Genomic DNA, 21950 nt, shown 5'->3' on the forward strand with positions numbered 1-21950 from the left:
GTGAAAGAGAAGTCACTAGTGATGAATCACAGCTACGCTCAACAGGCATAAGCACAGTAATTAAAGGGATGCACAAGTCCAATCTCATCTCCCACAGGGACAGACAGTATATGAGACTTAGTGAAGAAAGACCTACACAATTTCTTTCATTGCACCCAAAGAAACTGAGTGCACTTCGGAGAGATTCCAAGGGATTTAATGGAACACCTCCAGCCATTCACCAGCACACTGAGGTCTATGGAGGTTGGCTCCTTTAACACACACACACACACACAAAAACCCACTAAAACAAACACACGTTTCTCCAATTCTTTCAACAGAATTTATTTCACTGCAAGAATAGCTTAAAACAGAATAAAAAACATCATGGCAGAACCAAATTTTGAGTAATTAAGAGACTTTAGAAGCCTCCTATCAAGTAACCTCTTTGAGCTTACTGGTGCAACCCAGTAATGACTTGCTGATCTTTCATATCAAGGCTGTGGTGTCGTGCTGTAACCCAGCACTCTTGCATAGTATCACACTGAGCAGCAGTGCAGAGATTAGACAGGAAATATGCTTCCTTCCATTGTTTTATTGCTATCTCATCTCACTGACAACACAGCTTTTAGCCTACTCAGTTTACCTCTTAACTTTGGCACAGACAAAACCAACTCCCTTGTCCTCCCCAATTACTGTGTGGATACACAGATTCAGTTGAATTCAGAAAAGAGAATTAACAAGCATCAATTAGGTTATTAAAAAATAAATATTCTTATGCAGGAAACACACTGAGCTCCTAGAATTAAGATATTAGCAATCATTTACTTGCAAGTTTAATTGTGTGATTCATACTGCCAAGGCTTTTTTTAACACCTCAAAAAACAAAGGCCATGAAGCGGGGGTGTGTGGGGTCCCCAGACACACTGAGCCAACTCTTTATTTCACAGGATGAATCATCAGAACCTGGTTGCTATCAGTAGAATTGCCCTGCACAATACATGAAGCTTGTTAGCCTTTCCCTGGAGGTGTTTGTATGCCTTGGCAAAAGACAAAACCCAAAAGCCTCATTCCCTAAGACCTACTGTTCCAGGCTGTATTACAACGTTAGACAGCCTGGCAAAATCAGAATGGAGTCTGAACCAAATATTCTGGGTACAGTCATGAGACTGCCTGCCTAGATAAAGTAACCGGGTGCCAATTACTGATATCCCATGCATCAGAGTGCTTAAGCCCCATGTTCTTGACTAGCTTATCTTGTACCAATTTTTTTATCAGCCCTAAAAGAGCCAAAAGCGAAACTTCCGATCAATTCTTGCAGTTAATGCTTAAACAAAGCATCCTATCTCCAAACGCTGCACAGAGACTGGAAGGGTTCTTGTTTGCTTTTCGTTATGTGGTTTATTCATTAAAAAGTTAAAACTCCTGCACTTTCTCACGCCACAGTTTCATGCCACAGTTGGAGCAACAGCTTGGCTGTCAGGCTGGAGGTTGATCAGGGAATTGCTTGCTTGGACCAGCTCTGCGATGGAAACTCGTCCTCTCTGTTTGATAAACTGAGCCACAGCAGCCATCTCCTCTGGTGTGATATAGATGAACTTTCCTCTGTCATCAATTACACCTACAGGGGAAAAAGAAAGGACCTTCAAGTCAGCACTTTGGCTCTTCTCACTTCCCAACAGACATTAGTTACTTCTTTGTGGAAGGGACGTTTGAACTGCTGAGGCTGCATTTCATATCTAGGGCAGGCAGAACAATGTGCTAGCAGTCAGGTAACATCTCTACTGTTGTGCTTTTCAATAGGGTTTCGACAATACCTGAGTGCCTGGGTAGGACTGATTTTGTTCAGCAAGTAATACATTTTTTTCCCCACTGTGTGTAGCTAGTTGGGATTATGACAACAGTGCATTCAGGTACATTGCATTAGTGTTGCTGTTCCAGGGTCAGACAGCCAACTGAGAAAGGAAGAGTAGAAGGACCCAGGCAATGAGATCTGGAGCTCCTCTGGGAGGTAATGAAGCCCAGCTTCCAGATTTTGGTAGCTCCATCAAGAGTGAGAACTGACCTCTTTGTTCTCAGTGCCTTATAGGATCAAACGTAAGGCAGGGAGCCTTACTAGCATGTCTTTTAGCCAGGACAGTACACATTTTTATGCTTTGATTCAGACCACTTCTGGGTCATTGGAGTGGGTATCCACATGTACCCATTAAGATACAGCTGTCACAGTTGGCAAACAACTATCAGGTCAGCAAATGTTTGCATTGGCACCTTCCCCTACTTTATCCTCGGAAAGAAAAAGACTGACCAGCATCAAAGCAGCCTTGTTCAGACAGGGAGCTACCTATATCTCCCTGCTTACATTCCAACCTCGAGTGCATAGGTCCACAGCTAGAAACAAACACTCCACTTACTTCAGCTCCTAGTTTTGGAGTGCTCTGGGATGTTTGCTTCTCCCAGTGTGTGCCATACCTCAATTCTTGTGGGTCCCTTTTAACTCAGGATATTCTATGACTCTGTGATGCCCCATATTAGCTTTAGCCACTGCAATTTTAAAACAGGTGTACAAAGGAGCCCCAAAATATCCAAACAATTCCTTCAAATTCAGATTTCAGAGAACGTAACTTGCTAGTTAACCCTGCTGAAGGCCTTGGGGTTTATAACATGCTTGTGCTGGCCCCTGAACCATTGGGAGCATTTACCCCCCAAGCTCTGTAAAATATATCACTGAAGCAATCATCTCCCATATTACTTTCAACAGTAGTTTCACATGTGCCAAAACAGAAGTAATAAATTCAGCTTTTGATCAAATCCTCCAAGGGTCTTCTCCAGCTTAAAATGGGAATTACACTGGATATCTCTCTACCACAGAGGAGACATTTTCTGCACCAGCTGAAGAATAGGTATTGTGTCTGTCACCTGTTAGAGTGCCATCTGCCATCAGGTCCTGGATTCTGTTAATTGCGTCCTGTTGAGAAAGGAAAAAGGAATAACAAACTGATCAAGAGAAAGGTACAAAACATTCCACACGCTCAGACAAGCCAGAGGAGGACGCTTACATTTAAATCATGTTTGAACATCATCAAATACATGTTAAACTCTCCAGTGAAGGATATACATTGGTGGTTCCACACAGATGGATGTCGTAAGCCCTTTTTAGAAATGGTTTGGTCTTAGAAAGTCAAAGTGAACTTCTGCAGCTTGGGGTGTTCAAATAACTTCCTTGCCAGCAAGGAGCTTTTGTTATTAAATTATCTGACTGTATAATGGAGGGGGAGCTAAACACATTTCCCCAGGGAAAGGCTGTATTGTGCCAATGCAACACACCAGTTCCATGAAATACTGTGATGCACTTCTCCAAGAATCTGGCTACACTCAACACATTGCAGAGCTTTGCAGAGCTTTTTAGTTTTTCCTGCTCCATTTCAAAGGAAACTGCTCCTTACCAAGCCAAAGAGCAGCTTGTTGAATTTATTGCTGAGCTAACAGTATGGTTACTCCAAGCACACTGTTCTGCTGCACCTAGAACCGGTATCTGTGTGCCAACAAGCTTGGTTTCTGCAGTCCTGCCTCTCTTTCCCACTAGCATCTACAGGACTGCAGAAGCAAGCTATGGCTTGGATTTCAATTGGGCTCACTGCATGCAAATTAAATTCTAGGAAAGCAGAGGGGCAAAGGGCAGTGCAGCTTGGATGTACAGCTCCTTATTCCCAAGTATCATGATTTGCTCTATTAAAAGACTTGCTAAAATCTGTACGATCCATTGGCCAACAAGCAGCCACTCAACACCCACACTGTGCCCTTTTAATTAACATCCCTGTGAGCAAACAGTCTTCTATGGCTCTCTGATGAATGTCTGCTTTTCAGGGCTGAATCTACTGAACTCCACCAATGTCAGAACAGTAATACAAACAGTACCCTTAATTACCCATTTTCTCTCTTATCCTTTTAAAGTCACTGTTTGTACTTGTACCCCCAAAAGGTAGAACTTACCTGAGTTCTTAAGCCCATATGTGAAGCTAAGTCCTCCAGCTGAATTACTTTGGTTTTCTATGGAAACAAACAACAGTTACATGCAGCTGATGAATTAAGAGGGTTAGCAAAACATACAAAATAGAACCTGTCCTTCCAACTTATCCTAGTGGGCACTTTTCTGGGTTAAAAAACCCTTTAATTTACATTACTTAAACCAATCTGCTCAGTTGAAAGACCAGATGCTCTGACCCTCTTAAGTGAATGCTCAGATACATTAGCTAACATCCTTGAGTACATCCCTAAGAGCTTAATATGTATGGCCACGTTTACATTATTGGACGTCATGCTACAGATGATAAATGCATTTGTTTCTGATCGTGAGACCACACTGAAGAATTAAATAGAGGCTGCAACAGAAGAACCTTTTTCATCAACAAAACCAAACCAAAGCCACGCAGGCTTAACAGTTGTGAAGTTTGATGCAGCCAAGCTAGAGAACTGAAAACCATGGACTGAACGCATGGAATTGAAACCAGTCCATGGAATTCAGTTCTCAGAGCTGGGAACTGCCAAGATTCGTCACATCTTCTTTTAAAAGGAGAGGGGAAGCAAAGTCATTACATGGAATGGGGGTCCAATCTCCACTCACTTGGAAATCTAACAACATTGTGAGGTCCCAGCTCAGCAACACACCACATATTTCACGTTTTAAACACAGGCTTAACTCTCACAGAGCAACATATGTACATCCATGCTTTACCAAATTCATTTCAATTTATGTATTTTTTCTGCAGCTGTCTCCAACAAGGCATGAAACAGAGCGAGAGCTCCCAGAATTAAGACAAACAGAACCTTTTCTCTTATTTCTACCTAAGAAGTCAGGTGTCAAAGCACTTCTGAGTTTGGTTCTTCACCCTGTGCTTAATTTCTCTGACGTCAAGTCAAAGTGACTAATATACAACTATAGATGTGCTTAAACACCGAACTGAGATTGTGTGACTAATCTGTTCCGTCCATCAAAACCACCAGGACAACGTGCAGAACCAGCGCCTATTGTGTCAGCCCTTGGAAACCCTTCCACTTTTAGTGGAAGATCTCAAGGGACACTGACATAAGTTATGTTTATTAATAAAGAGCTGCATATTTTCCTGAATCCAGAGCTCAGGGCTGTCTTGAAAGCCATAGATGGGAATTTGCAGTTAGCAATCAAAACAGGATGGTCTTAGCAGACCCAGCTACAGCAAAGTCCTCCCTTCTTCCAAGAAAACCTCTCTGACTCCTATGGAAAGCAGAATATTGAAACCTCTGCATGACTCCAAAACAAGATGTGCCACCTGATGGTTTGCCTTCACTCCACAGCTTTTCTTAAGCTCTTCAAACATGTTAACTACTGCTTTTCCAATCTAGTCTCAGCTGTCTCATCTGCCTTGGGTGGTGTTTCTGACACTAGTTGATTGCCTTATGCTGAGAACTCAACGATCAAGAAATATTTTTGCTTGGGCTGCAACAAAAAATGTGCAGCCTACTGCCAGCTCATACATTTCCAAATCACCCCCAGAGATCCCATATGATCTGAAAGCATCTGACACAAGTGAACATAGCTTCCCACTGAAGCCCAATGCCAACTGGATGCACCACCAAAAGTCCCAATGGCAAACGAGGCAGAGAAGAGCACAGCAAAACTGCTTGCAGTGCAGCTTTGCAGTAACCCTGGAGTGTTATACCTGTTTTCCAGAACTAGACAGCAATTAAAAAATCAATTCCTTATGAAGAGATACTAAAGAGCCAGAAGTGTGTGCAACTCTAAGCTCTTGGAGGGGTAGTGTGTTGCAAGTTAGCATCATGACACAGGGTTCTCCTGCCAAGATTTCTTTATTGCTGTGATGATCATGATGTGTAACCCTACAACCTGTGTATCCCTACCATCCTGTGCATCTCTACTTATTCTTCTTCCAGTAATCTGAAGTGGGGTTTTGGCATATAGGAGATAAAACACCAGCAACAAATACTTGACAAATGGTTGGGCTGTTCTTCATGCCTGGAGGTAACACAGTCCAATGGTACTAAATGGGGTCCCCCACTGTTAATAGAGGGAACCAAAAATGCAAAACGTGGTGCATTTTCAGATCAGTTGATGTTGAAAAACTGTCTTTCAAGTCCATTACTATAAGCGGCCACAACTGTGGAAGCATAGCGGAGGAAGGCAGTCCTGGTTGCAAAGAGCTCATATCTTCAATTACAGCATTAATCTTCTTGAGATCATGTATGTCTCCATCTTGTAGTTGGCACTACAGCCATGAGTTGTTCTTGAACAAGGATATTTAACTGCAGCAATTTTTCTCAGGATAGGGGCCACTATTCACCCCCAGGAATAAAAGGATTGTTGAAGCCCCCAGGAGGGGAGGCAGTGAGCACCCCCTGTAGCGGTGGTAATGAGGGAGTTGTTGGCACAGCAGGTGAATATGAGGAGGAGTTTGCAGCTCCTTCATTCTTGGGCAGACAGGGGGTGACCGACGATGAGCCTGCATGACTTTCTAAAGGAGGGATCCTTCCTGGTGGCCCTTCCTGGTGAGCATTTGCTGTAGATCAGGGGAGGATACTGATGCTCCCGTTTGTTTAAGGATAAACTGGAAAGTAACTAGGACACGTTTCTGTTCCGAGGTCATTTTGTTCCCTGTAGTGTGCACACTTACCTTTGTCCAGTGTGAGGCAATGAAAGTGGTTAGGGATGATAAACCTTAAGGCTGCTGCATTTATCTCAATGCTCCCATGTACAGGATATCCATGTTTTTCTCAACTCCTGCTGTGTTTTTCTCAATGCATTCTGGACCAGTCAGTCTTCAAGTAAGGCCAAGTCTCTGGTTGAGTCCCTGTTTGTGTCCCTGTTCAGACGCCAGTTGTTGTGAGTTAGCATCACGACACACGGTTCTTGTGCCACGAGGATTTCTCTATTGCTGCAATGGTCTTGATCACGATGTGTACCTCTACCATCTTGTGTATCCCTACCACCTTGTGTATCTGCTTATTCTTCTAAGCAAGCCTTTTATATTCTAGCATGCGTATTCTTTCCACTCATAATCAACTGTCTATAAAGCAAGTTCCATAACAAGTAGAGAGCTTATATTATGCCTAGGTACAAAAGACTTCTGTTTATTCAGACCTTCTGTCTCCTTTCCAGAGCCTCATTATCAGTGAGTCAGCATTCAATGAGGCCAAGCTGAGCTCTCCATCTCCCAAAGTAGTGGAAATGCAAAACAAGCCCAGAATTTGACATTCTGAATTAAGAAAATGATGAGAAGGTCGCTAAGTATGTGGGAGATGTGCTCACTAATGAAGCCTTTCATACACATACAACATGTTCAGAGTCCAGTTTCCAATAAAGCCCAAAAGGGATTAATTAGGACAAAAAAGGTAATCACAGAACTTTATGTTTTAGGCTAAAGGTAAGAAATCAGTTTTGTCTTTGACATAACAACTGGTTAAAGCAGCATTTGTTGTTACAGATCACAAGTGGAAATCCTCATGAACACCCCACAGGATTTAGATAACCATGCATACAACATCATGAAAAGTAAACATCCCCTGTTAAAAAAAGTGATTTTTTTCTTTAAATATCCCTATAAAACATCACTGCTGAATGGCAGAAATGAAAGAAATCACACCAAGTCCGACTGATCTTTACAACGCCCGTGTTTCAAACATACACATCCTGCATGGCAGGCCACACGCTGCTACAGCACTTCTCATTCACGCTGAGCCCAGATGCAGAGACTGTGAATATCAGCTATGATTTAGGCAACAAACAAAGAGCTCGAACATCCCAAATCCCACTACAGCCAACATTTCTGATCAGAAACCCTGACGGTGATTTTATACACATCTATCTTCTGAATTAGGCTACGGGCTATAATTTCACCCCCCCCAAAAGCCAAGATAAAGGCTGTAACTACAAATAACTTCAGCAATGATTAACATATTTATGCATGATCAAGTAAATAACGTAGACTTCATCTCAGGTATTCCTTTTATTTTTACTTGCTGAGTATTTAAGTAAATTGAAGCAGTAAAGATTTCCCTTCTTTCTATCACTCAAAGTTATTTCACTTACACTAACAATATGGAAAGAGGAGAATAAAATGATAACTTACCTTAATGTATTCGATAAATTCCTTCAGAAAGCTGCGAGTCTGGAAAGGGAAAGAATTGTTATTTTAAATTTATCAATATTGAATGCAACACAAGCTTGCACAGTATAAGCATTTAGCCCGTCTACCTCCTAAACTGTACATATATGCATAGAGAAGACTTTGAAGCAGGGAAAAAAATGCATCTAGATTTAATCTTAACTAGGAATTTCCAATAGTTTGGTTTTTTTTTTAAGCCAGAATATGGCTCAAGCACTATTTGTTTTCCGAAAGGAGATTGTTGAATCTTTTCTTCTTCACATCGTACGTACCCTGAAACAATCACATCTGGGTGAGCCTGTGTATTAAGTACGTTCACTGAGGACATTTTGTATGGAGGGAAAGTACAGAGTGGTTCAGGAGGCAGCTCGTGCAGATGGTGAAGTGCAGCACACAGCTGCACAACACATGTGGAAGCTCAAGCCTTTCTCTCAAAGCTATGCACCTGAAATCCGGCATTTTAATGTACGCAGCTCAGTTTTCAAAGGCCATGCAAAAAACATGCATTGATGTGAACAGGAGATCGAGTTACTCTGCAACCCTGAAAATCAATCAGCCTTAATTAACTGCTTAACTCTGCACCCTTAACTTCAAGCAGGAGTTTCAACACGCTGCTCTCAACACCACACAGCAGAGTCAGCTTGGATCAGGATAACATAATGCTTCAAGTGCATTACCCACCCCAAGACAGAAGGATGGCTTGGCATTTTTGCAAGGCTGATGCCTCCAAATAACTACATACCTGCGATCATTTCTGAACATGACTTCCAAATTGCCTGCTATTAAAGTTCTACTTCCCCACCCCTACCAAAGATATCTCTGTTGAGATCCATACACCATCAATTGCCTCCCAGGCTCTTTCTGAGTGAGGAACACCCTTCCCAGTTCCCACATATAGAAAAACTAATTTCTCTTCATCTGCGTTCCCACAGCTGCCTGTCAATAAATACTCTCTACCTTTCAAGGGAGTCTGAAGTGGAGAATTAAACCTTTTAGCTATATGATCTTCTAACCAAATAGACACAACATAAAATGGGTTTTCAAAAGCAAGTACTTGTTTAATTCTTCTCTGCACCTTCAAAGTTTCCCATCGTCAAATACAAGTTCTCTTGGTTATAACTCTGGCACAAAAGAGGAATTTCCATTAATAGAAAAGGTTCCATGGTGAGAATCTGTACCGAAGGTCAGTGTATACTGACTAATTGCAAGCCCCCCAGCCCACACTCAGTGATGCTGAGTGCAAATTTACTTAATTCAAGAGGGTCACTTAAGCAGAGGAAAAAAGGGAATAGATCCATGCGGCCCCGAAAAGAAGCATCTATCATGTAATCCACTGGACAGCCCAAATTTGGCAGCTGAAACTCCAGAGCCATCTCAGTATTTGACAGCAATTAAAATTAATCTAACATGTTTTCTCCTCAGCAAATTAAGGGTGCTACCTCCCACAAGAGAACTTGAAAAAGTTTGCTGAGCTATTACGCCAGCATCACACTTCAACCACCATCCCCAGCAGCTCGCCTGGAGGCAGCCACAGGAGGAGTATGCTAGAATATTATGCAGAGTTTGAAACCCTGTCAATGACTTGTAGTCATTTGCAACACTGAACAGTTTTCCAGTGGAAAGCCCACAAGGACCCAGGCTGCGTCCTGTGATTTCTCAAGCTTTCTCTCAGCTCCATTTTTCATTTCATTTCACTGTGGTTCCGCTCCTCTAGAAAATAAAGCCAAGAAACATTTCACCAAAGTGAATTGGACACCACCTAACTCCAAATCTAGACCTTTCATCTTGCAGTGTCTTGCAAACATGTGGTACCAGGACAGGGTACAGCTGGGAACAGTATAAGAGTATCTACCTCCTCAAATTAGTTTTATTTCAGTCCTTAGATAAAGAGAGGACAGAACTCATTCTCAGTGATGTGCAATTGCCTGAGCACTCTGAATGTGGAAGTCTGGAATGAGGAACTGTAGAATTCCCCAGGAAATTACTCCAAGTTAATACATACTACACACACATCTCTTCAAAGCAAAAGCGTTTGTCTGGATCCCATTTTGAAGTCCATTTTACAAGAGACAGAATGCAGAAAGGACAATCTGAATCTAACAGTGATCGAAGAAACTACAATAACAGACTAATGCACATACCTCTTCCTCTGTCATTGATTCTTCAACCCCTTCTTCTTCAACTACAAAACTCTCCTTCAGCTTCAGGTACTCTTCATATTCTCTCTTCTCCTCTTCTTCCTTTGCCTTCCTTTTCTCCTCTTCCTAGAGAGAAAAGGTGACATGTGGTCAGTTTGTTCCTCCTGAAAGGGGGTGTAGTTTTAAGTACAGCTGCGCTTCCTTTATCTGCACTCTGGTCCTACTGTGACAGACTGCAGATAAAAAGCTTCTAAAGCACGTTTGAGTTCTCCCTTGATGGTATCATTCATTTCAAAAGCTGCTCTGACACTCTTAAGATTGCAGTCATCCTAACATGGTGTTGTAAGCCAGCACAAGACACCTAGGCTGGTTCTTAACAAGTCTGACACGGGAGAAAACCACTCTTATATAGCAAGCTGCTTTTGTAATTTGCATGAACGTGTTTCTTCTGAAGACCGAGCGACAGGAAGTTCCTGCCCCAACTGTACTTTGATGCAACACCCACATTTCTGCATCCAGCCCCAATTCTGCTCTGACATGCACCAGTGTGTGGGAATGAACACAAAGAGTAATGGAATTACACCGGTCTCCATCTGCAGACATGAAGAAGTTGAACTCCAAGAGCTTCAAGTAAACCTCTCATGACATACAGCAAAATGCATCCATACTGAATGGAAAGAACTGTGCAAACTGCTTTATGACTAGGGAAAATGTATTATTACATAAGAGTTTATTTTGTAGGTCTTGATAAGTGGGCAAACATAAGTTCCACTCTTAGTTATGCACAACAAGAACAGTTTCAGTTACCTATGCTGAAATAAATGCCTTTCAAAACCATGTGTGGGGCAGAGAAACTGAAGCTTGTATAGCACTTGGTACAATGAGATGTCAACTTTCCAAACCTCTGCTTGCTATTACAACACAAAGGATTGATTAGTACTTAGAAACATGAGTTCTTTGGATATTACTGTCCGCCTCTGTCCTTTTACTTTACCATTAGCACAGGAATCAATCTCCTAAAGAACAACTCTATTGATTCCTACATGCTTGCCATGCTACATCTTCAGCACTAAAATGGTAATTGCTTCCTCAAATGGCTCGAAAGCAAACTCTTGTTCTGTTAAAACAGGGAGACAGGAACAAGTCATTAAGTGTAATATGAATGATTTTCAGTAAAGACATCATGTAAGGTGCTGAGGTGCCAGAAACAGGTGTAGCAGTGTTGCTCTTAATTAAAATCCCAGTCAAAAAGTGTATTCAGCCCTAACTGCATTCAGCCAAACTCCGAGCAAGTCCTAAGAAGGAAGCATTTTCCACAGTGATATTCAAGGATGAGAAAACCAGAGCTTAGTGCATGTGAAAAGTCAAAACCATTTTTAACCATTATCTCATGAAGAAATCCCGCGGATCTGAGGAAGCGCTTGAGACAAAATGAGACCATTTTCTAGGTCATTCATCATCATAACGATTATTAATAAAAGCTCAGCAGTCATTTCTGTCTTTGCGTTACAGGTGCCAAGAACAACACAACCATAATTCATTCAGAAGCGTTCAATTGGTCTCTGCTTGAAAGTACATCAAATTTCATCTCTGTCCTGGAAATACAAGAGTAAAGGCACTTAGCTAAGCATTTCCAGCAGCTTTTTCATCAACCACCTAGGAAAAAAAAATAATAAATGCAGCCACTCCTTGCACATGCTTCACCCACCTAAATTCAACCACAATTCAAACTACAGAAAAAGAAGGATTTAGGGAAGATGCAAAGTAAAAGGAACCAGCAACAACAGTAGAAGCTGAGCAGGGGGAGCCCAGCTGAAGTCATGTTGTTTGTTAACACTCATTTTCAGCTGGTGTTCCACCACTAACACTCTTTCACATGCCCAAGTTGTGCAGCAGCTGCATGGAAGGTGCAGAGTCAGACATAGCCAGGTTCCCATGAAAAACAGCCTGTGGGTTATGCATAACCCACACATGGAAACACTCTCAGCACCCCAGGGTCTGCTAATTAAACAGAGCCCAATACTTGTTGCCTACGAGTCACACAGAGGGCACTCAGCTCAAACATGATTGTTATAAAGCCTGTATTTTTATCAGTCAGGATTTTTGTTTTTTGCCCATCCCCATTCTCATTTCATATTAACCACCGTGGAGTTAAGTGGTAATGCACGTCTGCTTAGAGGAGAATAGCTGGGCCATCTCCCTTCAGCAATGGGTGTGGTGGTGGGGAAATCCCAGCTCTATGGAAATTTGGTAACTGCTGATGTTCACCTTCAACTGTCTTTTTTCCCCCCCTAAACTCTGTAATGGGTCCCCTGCTCTCGTCACCCACTTCACCCTTACCACAACCAGGGGCTTGTTACAGCATAGAGATGTTTTCTAACAGCTTTCTATATCACGCTTGAGGAACGTGGCTCTAAGGCAGCCTGGTTTGGTGATTGGTGACCCTGTCTGTGGCAGGAGGTTTGAAACTAGATGATCATTGTGGTCCTTTTCAACCCAGGCCATTCTATGAATGTACCTTCTCATTGCTCATCTCTTACCTTGAGTGCAGTGATTATTTCCATGCCATCAAAAAAGCTAATTGTGTCAACGGCATAAAATCCCAATCTTTCATCAGCTCAAACCCAGAGGGACCTGAAAACTCTTTCAGATTTATAGCTGGAAGCAGACCCTGACTCTTGGGACCACAGAGCCTTCCGGAGCCCTGACATGTTGATGAGTAACTGAGAGATTGCAACCATTAAAGGTTTATCATGCATGAATATTTTTAACAAAGGGTGAGTACCCTTAGAGCACCATTTAGCCAGAACACAGCAAACTGTTCCTAGCTTTCCCTGCAGTAACCCATTTAAGGTGACACTGACACTAAGTGGCATTGGCCTATACACTAAATAGCTCTTCTGAGGGTTTTGCCTAAGCAGCTTTCCCAGAGAGCAAACTGCTGGTTGTGTGCTCTGCCATCTCACCTCCAAATCAGATAAAGGACTGACCTGCTGACAAACAAATCATTTATAGGCAGCTTATTCCACTGTGAAGTGGAAAAGATCTCACTGCAAGAGAAAGGGAGAGCAAACATCAGGCTCTCTACAACCACCACCTGCTTGCAGTCATTCCTTGTTTGTAGCTTGCAGGAAAAGTATGGTAGTTTCTATGTCAAATGCTTTGAGATGCACAGACCAAAGAAATCCTCTTCATGACCATTCTATGATTTTCTATGATGTCACATCCAGCTTTTGTGCTGTTAGTACAGCTTCTGCAGGAACCAAATTGCGACTTTACAAATAACTAATATGACACTGAGTAGACTGAATCCAGGCTGGATGTGGCTCTGAGCAGCCTGGTCTGGTGGCTGGTGACCCTGCACATAACAGGGGGGTTGAAACCAGATGATCATTATGGTCCTTTTTGACCCAGGCCATTCTGTGATTCTATTATGAATTAAACATCCCTCCCCTGTCACTGTTCAGATAGAAATAAAACCTTTAGGAAGTTGGGAGTGTTTCCTACCAGTTCTCATCTCACTAAAATCCGAGTAGGATGAGCCTTCTGCAAGCTTTTCAACCTTGTACTTCCTTAAAGGGAAAGAACGTATTCCATTATTTGATATAAATATCAAATAACCAAAACTTCAGGGTCTCAGTTTTCAACAGCTTCAATAGAACGCAGGGGGCCACTTCTCCACTGCTGAAGTTTTGAAGATCCAGACCATTCTTACTCAGGTACTGAAATGCAAAGCCAAGAGCCTTAATGACATTTCCTGACTTCGGAAACTCTGGGCACAGCTGTGTTTGAGCAATACAAATCTTGTGCTAATACGGCAGCAAACAAATGCCAGCCCCCACTCCCACTGTGGCTTTTTATTTCACAACCACTGAAAGCTCGCTCAGTTGAAGATCAGTAGTTTCTCTACTACATCAAACTAAGTTTCAAGAGCAGCTCACACTGCAGTGGGTTTGCAGGCAACGCACCCTGTTGAACACTGCATTTTAGTATAGAAGAGAGACAGAACCGCTGTGAGCCCTGCATCTGCATAAACCATATGCAGTTTTAGCACAGCAGAGGTAAGCTATTGAACTAAAATCTACAAAAATCCCTGTGCAGGGTGAAAAAAAGCTTTCTGGCTAACAAGCTGCAAGGCTTTTTGATGAAGACACTGTTTTGCAACATCAGAGGAAGTTCGCTCTCATTGATAAGGTGTCGGTTGGTAAACCATCTCACCACTAAAAAACTCCAAGAGTGAAAGGGAAATCCCCAGGGTAAAGCAGAGCTGAAGCAAATGCCAGTTATAAAGGAGCTTCCTCGCACACGTAGCCAATCAGGTCACTGAACACTGGAAAGGAAACTTGAATTTAAAAATATATATTATTTGGTTTGCAACACAGAAGCCAAGGGGCAACCACATTTTATTTATACGTGCATACAAATATGTTTGGACAGAACCAGGGGGGTGTTTTTCTCAAGAATACGCAAGATTTTAGCCCCTGCAGTTCCACTGGAAGGGAGAGTTACCAATTAAACTGCATCACACTATAGAGCTGGCCAAAAATAACTAGAGAGAGCTATCTTTGCCTATAGAAGAAAGAGAGGGTTCATGAGACGCAAGAATTCATCATTTCCACTAGTCTCCCTATCTCAAACCACTTGCAGGGGATGCGTGTGAAAGGTTTAGCAGCCCCAGTGACTTTATCATAAAGATCAGAACCTGGTAATGACACACTGGAACAGATTGCCCAAGGAGGCTGTGGATGCCCCATCCCTGCAGGCATTCAAGGCCAGGCTGGATGTGGCTCTGGGCAGCCTGGTCTGCTGGTTGGTGACCCTGCACATAGCAGGGGATTGAAACACAATGATCACTGTGGTGCTTTTCAACCCAAGCCATTCTAGGATTCTATGATTTCCACAGGATCCACAACACAATTCTGTATCGTCTTCTGTTTGGCCTTCCTCATTATTTAGGGGACTTTCAGACAGCATTTAACAGAGCAGGAATCATCCAGATCTATTGAAAGGTTGCAAAGCAGCTCTTCTTGACACAGAGCCAGTCTCACCGTTCATGGAAGTCAACACAATTCTGGGAGCACTTCTTGGGAGTGGGAGCAAGGAAAAAACAAACAAAAAACACACAACTAAAATTTTCCCTACTGTTCCTCAGACAAGACTAAAGCAAATATGAATAGCAAGACAGGTTTATGTATCTGAGCAATATTTGAGCCTCTAGTTGTCCTTTGGACTGCCAGGCACAGAACTGAAGTAAATCAAAGCCTTAATTCACATCACTCATTTTCACTTAGCCTTGCAAAATGTAGGTATAAGCATTGTAGTACAGTCTTCATTAGGTGTACTGAAGATCAAAATGAAACCAAATGAGATTTCCCTCATTCAACCAAAATAAATTATTCAGCTCTAAATTGAAAAGAAGGTGATGATTAAAAAAAAGTTAAATATGTTAATAAGCACTTATTTCATGAAGAGATCTCTGTCTGGGTGGAATTACACCCTTATTTGCTATCCAGCTCTTCAGCTGTGCCCAAGTGATTTTGATTAGCCAGCTGTACTGCTAAGCCCTAGGACAAATTTGGAGGTAACCAATGGGACAACTTCTTTGTCCTGAGTTATAGCTCACTTTGAGCATGTTGGCCCAGCTCAGCTGCTGTGTGATTAGCAATCCACCTGTCTTATGGGCTGCCACTCTGAAACTGAAATGCTCTTAGCCTTGTCTAAAGGAAACGACACCAAAGCAATGCTAGCATCCAGCCAGCGTGCACTCCTAATCTCCTTTAGAGCATTGGACTGTTCAGGTTCATCTCAACCAACTCTTCAGGGTTTCAAGGATATTAAATTCCTAAAATCTTAAGTATCTGAAACATCAAAGAGCTGGGTGCAGACAATATACTTATTAAAAGAATACACCACTAGAAGAAAACTTGCCATCTCTGTTCTCCCTTATGCTTTGACCTGAAGGGTGGACAAGTCCCCAAGTAAGCAGGATGGACAATGGATGGGTGCTTTAAAGGCAGCCACAGTTCATCTGGTCTTTCTGAGCTGGAAGCATAGGGAGAGAAAAGGGAAATGTTTAGAAGGAGAGCAAACTGCAAGGCAGAGGCTTGTACTACTGAAGTGCATGGGAAGGGGGAAGCATTAGACAGAGATCCATATGAAAGGCACATCTGATGGTTTTACTGATGTGAAACATCTCTGACTAGCCAAAATTAGTTTTCATACCCTCAACAGAAGAAGGGGGGAAAAGAAATGTCTTTTCTTCTTTCAAAAAGTTATCAGCAGAACACCCTGCTTGCACAAGCTGCACTTACAATGAATTCAAATAAATCTGCTCACCACAAAGCACAGATTTGCACATTTAAGCATCACGGAAAATTCACGCTGAATGCTGGGGGCTACACTCTCCTGGGACTGCGATTACTCAGCTCAGGATTGCACAGAACACCTTGCTCTTTGCCTCCGAAAGCACACTGTTCTATCAGACACCAAAGCTACAACACATCTTACTCAAGCACCAAAGAGCACGAAGCTCCAGTTCTAAGCCAGTAGCACTGATGTCTGGGACGCACAAAGCAGCTTTGAAATCAGTCTGCCACCCCCACTGATGAAAGGCTTTTTAACAAAGACACTTCAGTTGCACAGGATCTGTTTTTCTGGGTCACTCCTAACATGCACCTTCATACATACAGGTTAGAAATCTTTAATTATAAAGCACATGTAAAGTTTGTGTAATTAGGACAAAATAGTACAATTTTACATGACAGTTGCAGAAGTGGTTGATAATGTCTTTCACTTTCTGCCCTGCTGGTTACAGCTGTCAGGCAGGCAGACCTAATGAGCATCAGCAAAGGGCACAAGTTGCAACATGAAGAATTTTATCATGCGTGTGATCACCTATTGGAAGTGGGGCTCAGCATGATTGAGACATTTTCCACACCTAGAGACAGTGAAAGCTTATCTGGACAAGGTTCTGAGCAGCCTCCAGAGATCCCTTCTAACCTATGCCATTCTAAGGTTCTGAAAACTAAACTTCTATCCGACATCAAGCCAACTTCTCCTATAGTGGAGTACAACATCTTCATAAACATGCACTGAAATAGACCCCATCAGACTAAGGGCCAATTTTTAAAGCTATGTTTGTCAACATAAACTGACCAAAAAATCTGTCACTATGGAATAGGAGGCTCACAGGCTACTGGATCCACTGCAGGAGAGGTTTCATTTAGCCCTGGCCTCCACTGTGGGTTGGTCCTTGCTGCTAAGATGTGTGTGCTGATGTTTGGAGTAAGAGCTTTCACTTCTGCCAAGCACCTGGGGAAACAACACTGGGCCCTGCAGTTGAAATCACTGAGTATCACATTAATTCATATAAAAATGGAGCAACAAAACAAACAAAAAGATGTATGTAATAGCACTGAATACCAAATAATTTTGCTATCACAGAACTTAGAGCGATTCAATCTCCGAGACAAACTTGGTTCAGAATTTCCATCTGTGAGTGCAACCAATCCTACCTGCCGTTCTTCTTCAAGGCGGATTCTCTCCTCTTCTTTCCGCCTTTCCTCCTCCCTCTTTGACTCCAGCTTTCTCCGTTCCTCTCGCTCTGCTTCCTCAGCCTTAAACAAAAAGAAAGAAGCCCTTAAACAACCAACAAAAGAAATGCAAGACAGGCTTTAATCTTCCTCAATACACATCTTTCACCTTCATGTTGTAAAGACTAAGGGGGGGTGTTCCAGTGTGCCTCTTCAGAAATAATAACCTAGTACAAGTCATTATGATTCAACCTGTCTCTTCAAATCTACAAATTCCTACTGTTTCTAACCAAACCCAGCAAAGGGAGATTGACTCAGAACAGTAAAAATAAAGATATTTTGTGCATTGTTTAGGAATCTTTTGTTTCTTAAGCTGTGGTTTAGTGGATTTGAGGTTCTGAGGTTTCAGCAACGACGACTTAACTGAAAAATTTATTTGGTCACATGGGACAATAAAAATCAGCATGTTTTAAAATGAAACAAAAAGAACCTTCACTCAACCAAGTGATGCACATCATTCAACTTTGCTCACACTTTTCACACACACAAAAAAAAAGCTAATTAAACAGAATGACTATGGGAAGCAATGATGCAAAGGGAGCGAGTGAGAAAAAGATGGCAAGTTTATACAACTCATCGAGTTTGTTGCTAACCAGCCATCCTTTCTATAGGCCAAACCAGCATGGTGTAAAGCAGGAACTGCATGGATATATCAGGTACCTCAAAATTCTTTTGGGTGTCTGTCACCACAATTTTTTGCTGATATCACTGTTCAGGTTTTACTCTGAGCTTTGTATGTGGCAGAAATGCTTACCTCTCTCTGAGCTTTTCTGGCTTGCTTCTCTTCTAACTTCCTCTGCTTTTTTGCTCCAATTTTCCCCGTCACCTGAAGTTCTGGCACCTCCTCAGCATCATCTTCCTCTACAAGATTGCATTAGAAAGCAAACAACAAGTTGTAAATCATATGTGAGAAGTCCATTCAGGAAACATGACTGCTTCCTAGGAAAGCAGCAGCACATGAATAAGATACGCACATGTATTTCAGATGAGATAGATGGAAAAAGGCAAATAAACCCTCCACAAAGTAGCACTAATGAGGCAACACAAACTCGTCAGAGGTGAAAGTGCAGTTGATATTTAAATCCTAGACTTAGTTGCAACAACATCATACATAAATAGTTCACTGTTGTATGACAAGTGGCTGTGTATAAAGGTGATCTCTGCAAGTGTGGAATATGAAAGAAGAGCTTTTAAAGATGGCCGTTTCCCTTCCCTCCTCATCCTTCACATATTTCACAAGTATTTGTGAAATATTTATATTTATTTCCTAACTGAAATTAGCCCACAGTCTGACCATAGCCTTCAGAGGGAGGTCATCAGCTCACTCCATCAAATCCTACCCAGAGATGACTGTAGTGTGGCAATTGTCAAAGTTGGTTTGGCAGAAGGAGGTTTCCCCATAGAGAACTTTCTCCAGATAAACTGATTCCTTCTTATTCCTTTGAAGGAACCCAAAGAAATTGCTGTTTAAGAAGCACATGGATGAACAGTGCTCACCCCTATGCAGAACTAACTCTGAAACACTTGTTTTAATAATTTCAATACACAGTATGGTACTATGGTTAAGCCACTAAGACACATCAACAGGACCAAATGCAGTTGAGATCTGCATAGGTGGCTCATGTAATTTAGCAGTTTTCAGGATACGGAAGTTAATATGAGGCAGGCTTGCTAGTTTGGGCTTCAGAAACCCTGGCATCTGATCACTGATATGATCAGAAGGGTTCCCCCCTCCTCCATCTCAAAGAAACACTGTCTAATCTGAGTATCCCCATAATTTTGCTGAACCTTAAAAAATATTAAATTTAATTAATTAATATTAATTAATTAATCCTGGACCAAGAGGAGGTCCAAATGCAATGGGTGAGCAGCACCACGTTAGCAGTTAATACTTCCAATTCATAGTATAACCAAGGAGGTTGTGGATGCCCCATCCATGCAGGCATTCAAGGCCAGGCTGGATGTGGTTCTGGGCAGCCTGGTCTGGTGGTTGGAAACCCTGGGGGTTGAAATCAGATGATCCTTGTGGTCCTTTTCAACCCAGGCCATTCTGTGATTTCTGATTCTGGTATTATCCCCTAGGAAATTATTTCTGGAAAAAAAACCACAAACATGAAACACCACCTCCAACACAATTCAACCCAAAGCTTTAAGTGCTTTTCAGATTTCACCTATATTGAAGATACTCGAGCCAGAGGTCAGGCAGAAGTCTAACAAAGCTTTTAAAGCATTTTTCCAGTCCTGCACCAAGCACGCTTATGTTCAGTAATGTCTGCTTTCCTTCAATTTAAAGCATCTGATGTGATCCCCTAGGTCCAGCTTCCTTCCAAGCTTCCAAGCATGGAGTTACATTCAACAACAGCAGATGCAGCCTGTGATTCAGCAAAGCATTAAAGGTCAACAATGCACTCAACCTGGGTGCAATTAACATCTGCTAAATAAACCTGAATACGCCGACAAGAGGATAAGCACTTGGTATGAGAATTTGCTGAATCAATCAGTTATTACAGTGCAAGAACTGCTGCACCAAAAGCAGAGAGGATGTTGCACAAAACCAGATTGTTTTGTTTTCTTAAACAGAAAGAAGCTACTGGAAGCTATAATTTCAGCCACGTGAAAGTGCTTTTCACATACTCACATGTAGCTGACAACAGTCCAGCGTACCACACACTGTAACTGCTGGTGGGCTTCAAATGTGATGTGACAATCTGGTTTACATAAATATGGCTTTCAGAGAACCTCAGCTTTTCCTCAGTGTTTTAGAGGCAAAACAACATGCAGATGTTTGAATCGCTTGAAATTTAAACAGTTCCTTTAAAAAATATCTTCTAATACCACTAAATAACCATTAGTACTGATGTTCTCTGTCAGGATAAGAATTTGCACAGTAGTGTACAAGTAGAATGAAACATCCCACATCATGACTTCAGATACCTTTGACATTCATGTCAAAAGGCCTTGCTTCCTCCTTAGTTTTGAAAGTGAAACAAATGAACTTCAAGGTCAGGCTGGAAAGGGCTGTGAGCACCTGATGGAGCTGTGGGTGTCCCTGGTCACTGCAGGGGGGTTGGACCAAATGGCCTTTATGTGTCCCTTCCAACTCCAATCCATCTATGATTCAATGATTCCCACCCCCAAAAAAGAGTGCAAGCAGTAGATATGGCTACTCACACTCAACTCTTCAGGCACGGCTATGCTTGATTTACTATTTACACAACACCTCGCAAAAAGGATAGGAGAAAGGGAGGAAGGTGCCAGGCAAAACAAAATTAACCCTGAAGACAGCATACATATGCATGTTATTGAGACTGAATATGACACCAGCTACTGGAAAGGAATCAGTCCACCATATGGAAAGGTGCGGGCATTCATGAACAACGCACCACTGCAGTGGCATAATAATGACTTTCTTTTAATTTATTTTTAAAGTCTGGTACCTACCCAGTCTAGGAAACAAATGAGACATATGCTTATTAATATGTAGCCACAAGATCAGCCTACGCTGCAGATAGAGAAAGGACAGTAAACAAGGGACATGAGCCCCTTTGAGCAGAAGTCAAACAACTTCAAGCTCTTTCTTGAACCAAGCCATATGGCACAACTGAGAAACCACACACCTACCTCTTCTACACACCATCTGCACTTGTCTCAAGGGCAGGAAGAACACTGTGGATACCCTGATATCACTAAGACTCTATATGAAGCGTAGCAAGTCAAAAGTAACTTTTGATTCACTAGGCAGGATATTAGTAATCAGAACTTAACTGTACTAGAAAAGTTTTCCCACTGATTAAGCATTAAAATTATTCCAATTATGTGCATTAATATTACCTTATTTCCAACTGTTTCACAAGGGATCACAACAGCATTTATGCACCACTAAGATAACAACTGCAATTCATTTTTAGGCATTATTCCTCCCCCCCAAATATTCATGCAAGAACTTTTCATGTAAGAGTTGAATGCTGGATTTAAAAAGCAATAATGGGCTTTTTAATATGGCCAATCACTACAGATTATAAACGTACACAGACTTTATTATTTGTTTTGTGCTTTGTTTCTCAGTTGTGATTAATACTTGTAGA

At 41.9% G+C, this 21950-nt stretch overlaps 1 protein-coding gene across 1 annotated transcript in view; it reads right to left on the bottom strand.

The window, feature by feature from the left end:
• Positions 1-308: 308 nt before the first annotated feature.
• DDRGK1 (DDRGK domain containing 1) overlaps positions 309-21950 on the bottom strand; it is a 30062-nt gene continuing 8420 nt past the window's right edge. The window contains exons 3-9 of the mRNA XM_015863025.3: positions 18620-18726; positions 17788-17889; positions 10277-10399; positions 8100-8138; positions 3970-4026; positions 2896-2944; positions 309-1600 (exon numbers count right to left, since the gene is read on the bottom strand). Coding sequence (XP_015718511.2) covers positions 1428-1600; positions 2896-2944; positions 3970-4026; positions 8100-8138; positions 10277-10399; positions 17788-17889; positions 18620-18726 — 650 coding nt within the window. The 3' untranslated portion in view covers positions 309-1427. The remainder of the gene's footprint in view (positions 1601-2895; positions 2945-3969; positions 4027-8099; positions 8139-10276; positions 10400-17787; positions 17890-18619; positions 18727-21950) is intronic.

Source organism: Coturnix japonica, chromosome 4 (assembly GCF_054131305.1).
Source record: "Coturnix japonica strain WE chromosome 4, WE-NBRP24, whole genome shotgun sequence".
Lineage (NCBI taxonomy): Eukaryota > Metazoa > Chordata > Aves > Galliformes > Phasianidae > Coturnix > Coturnix japonica.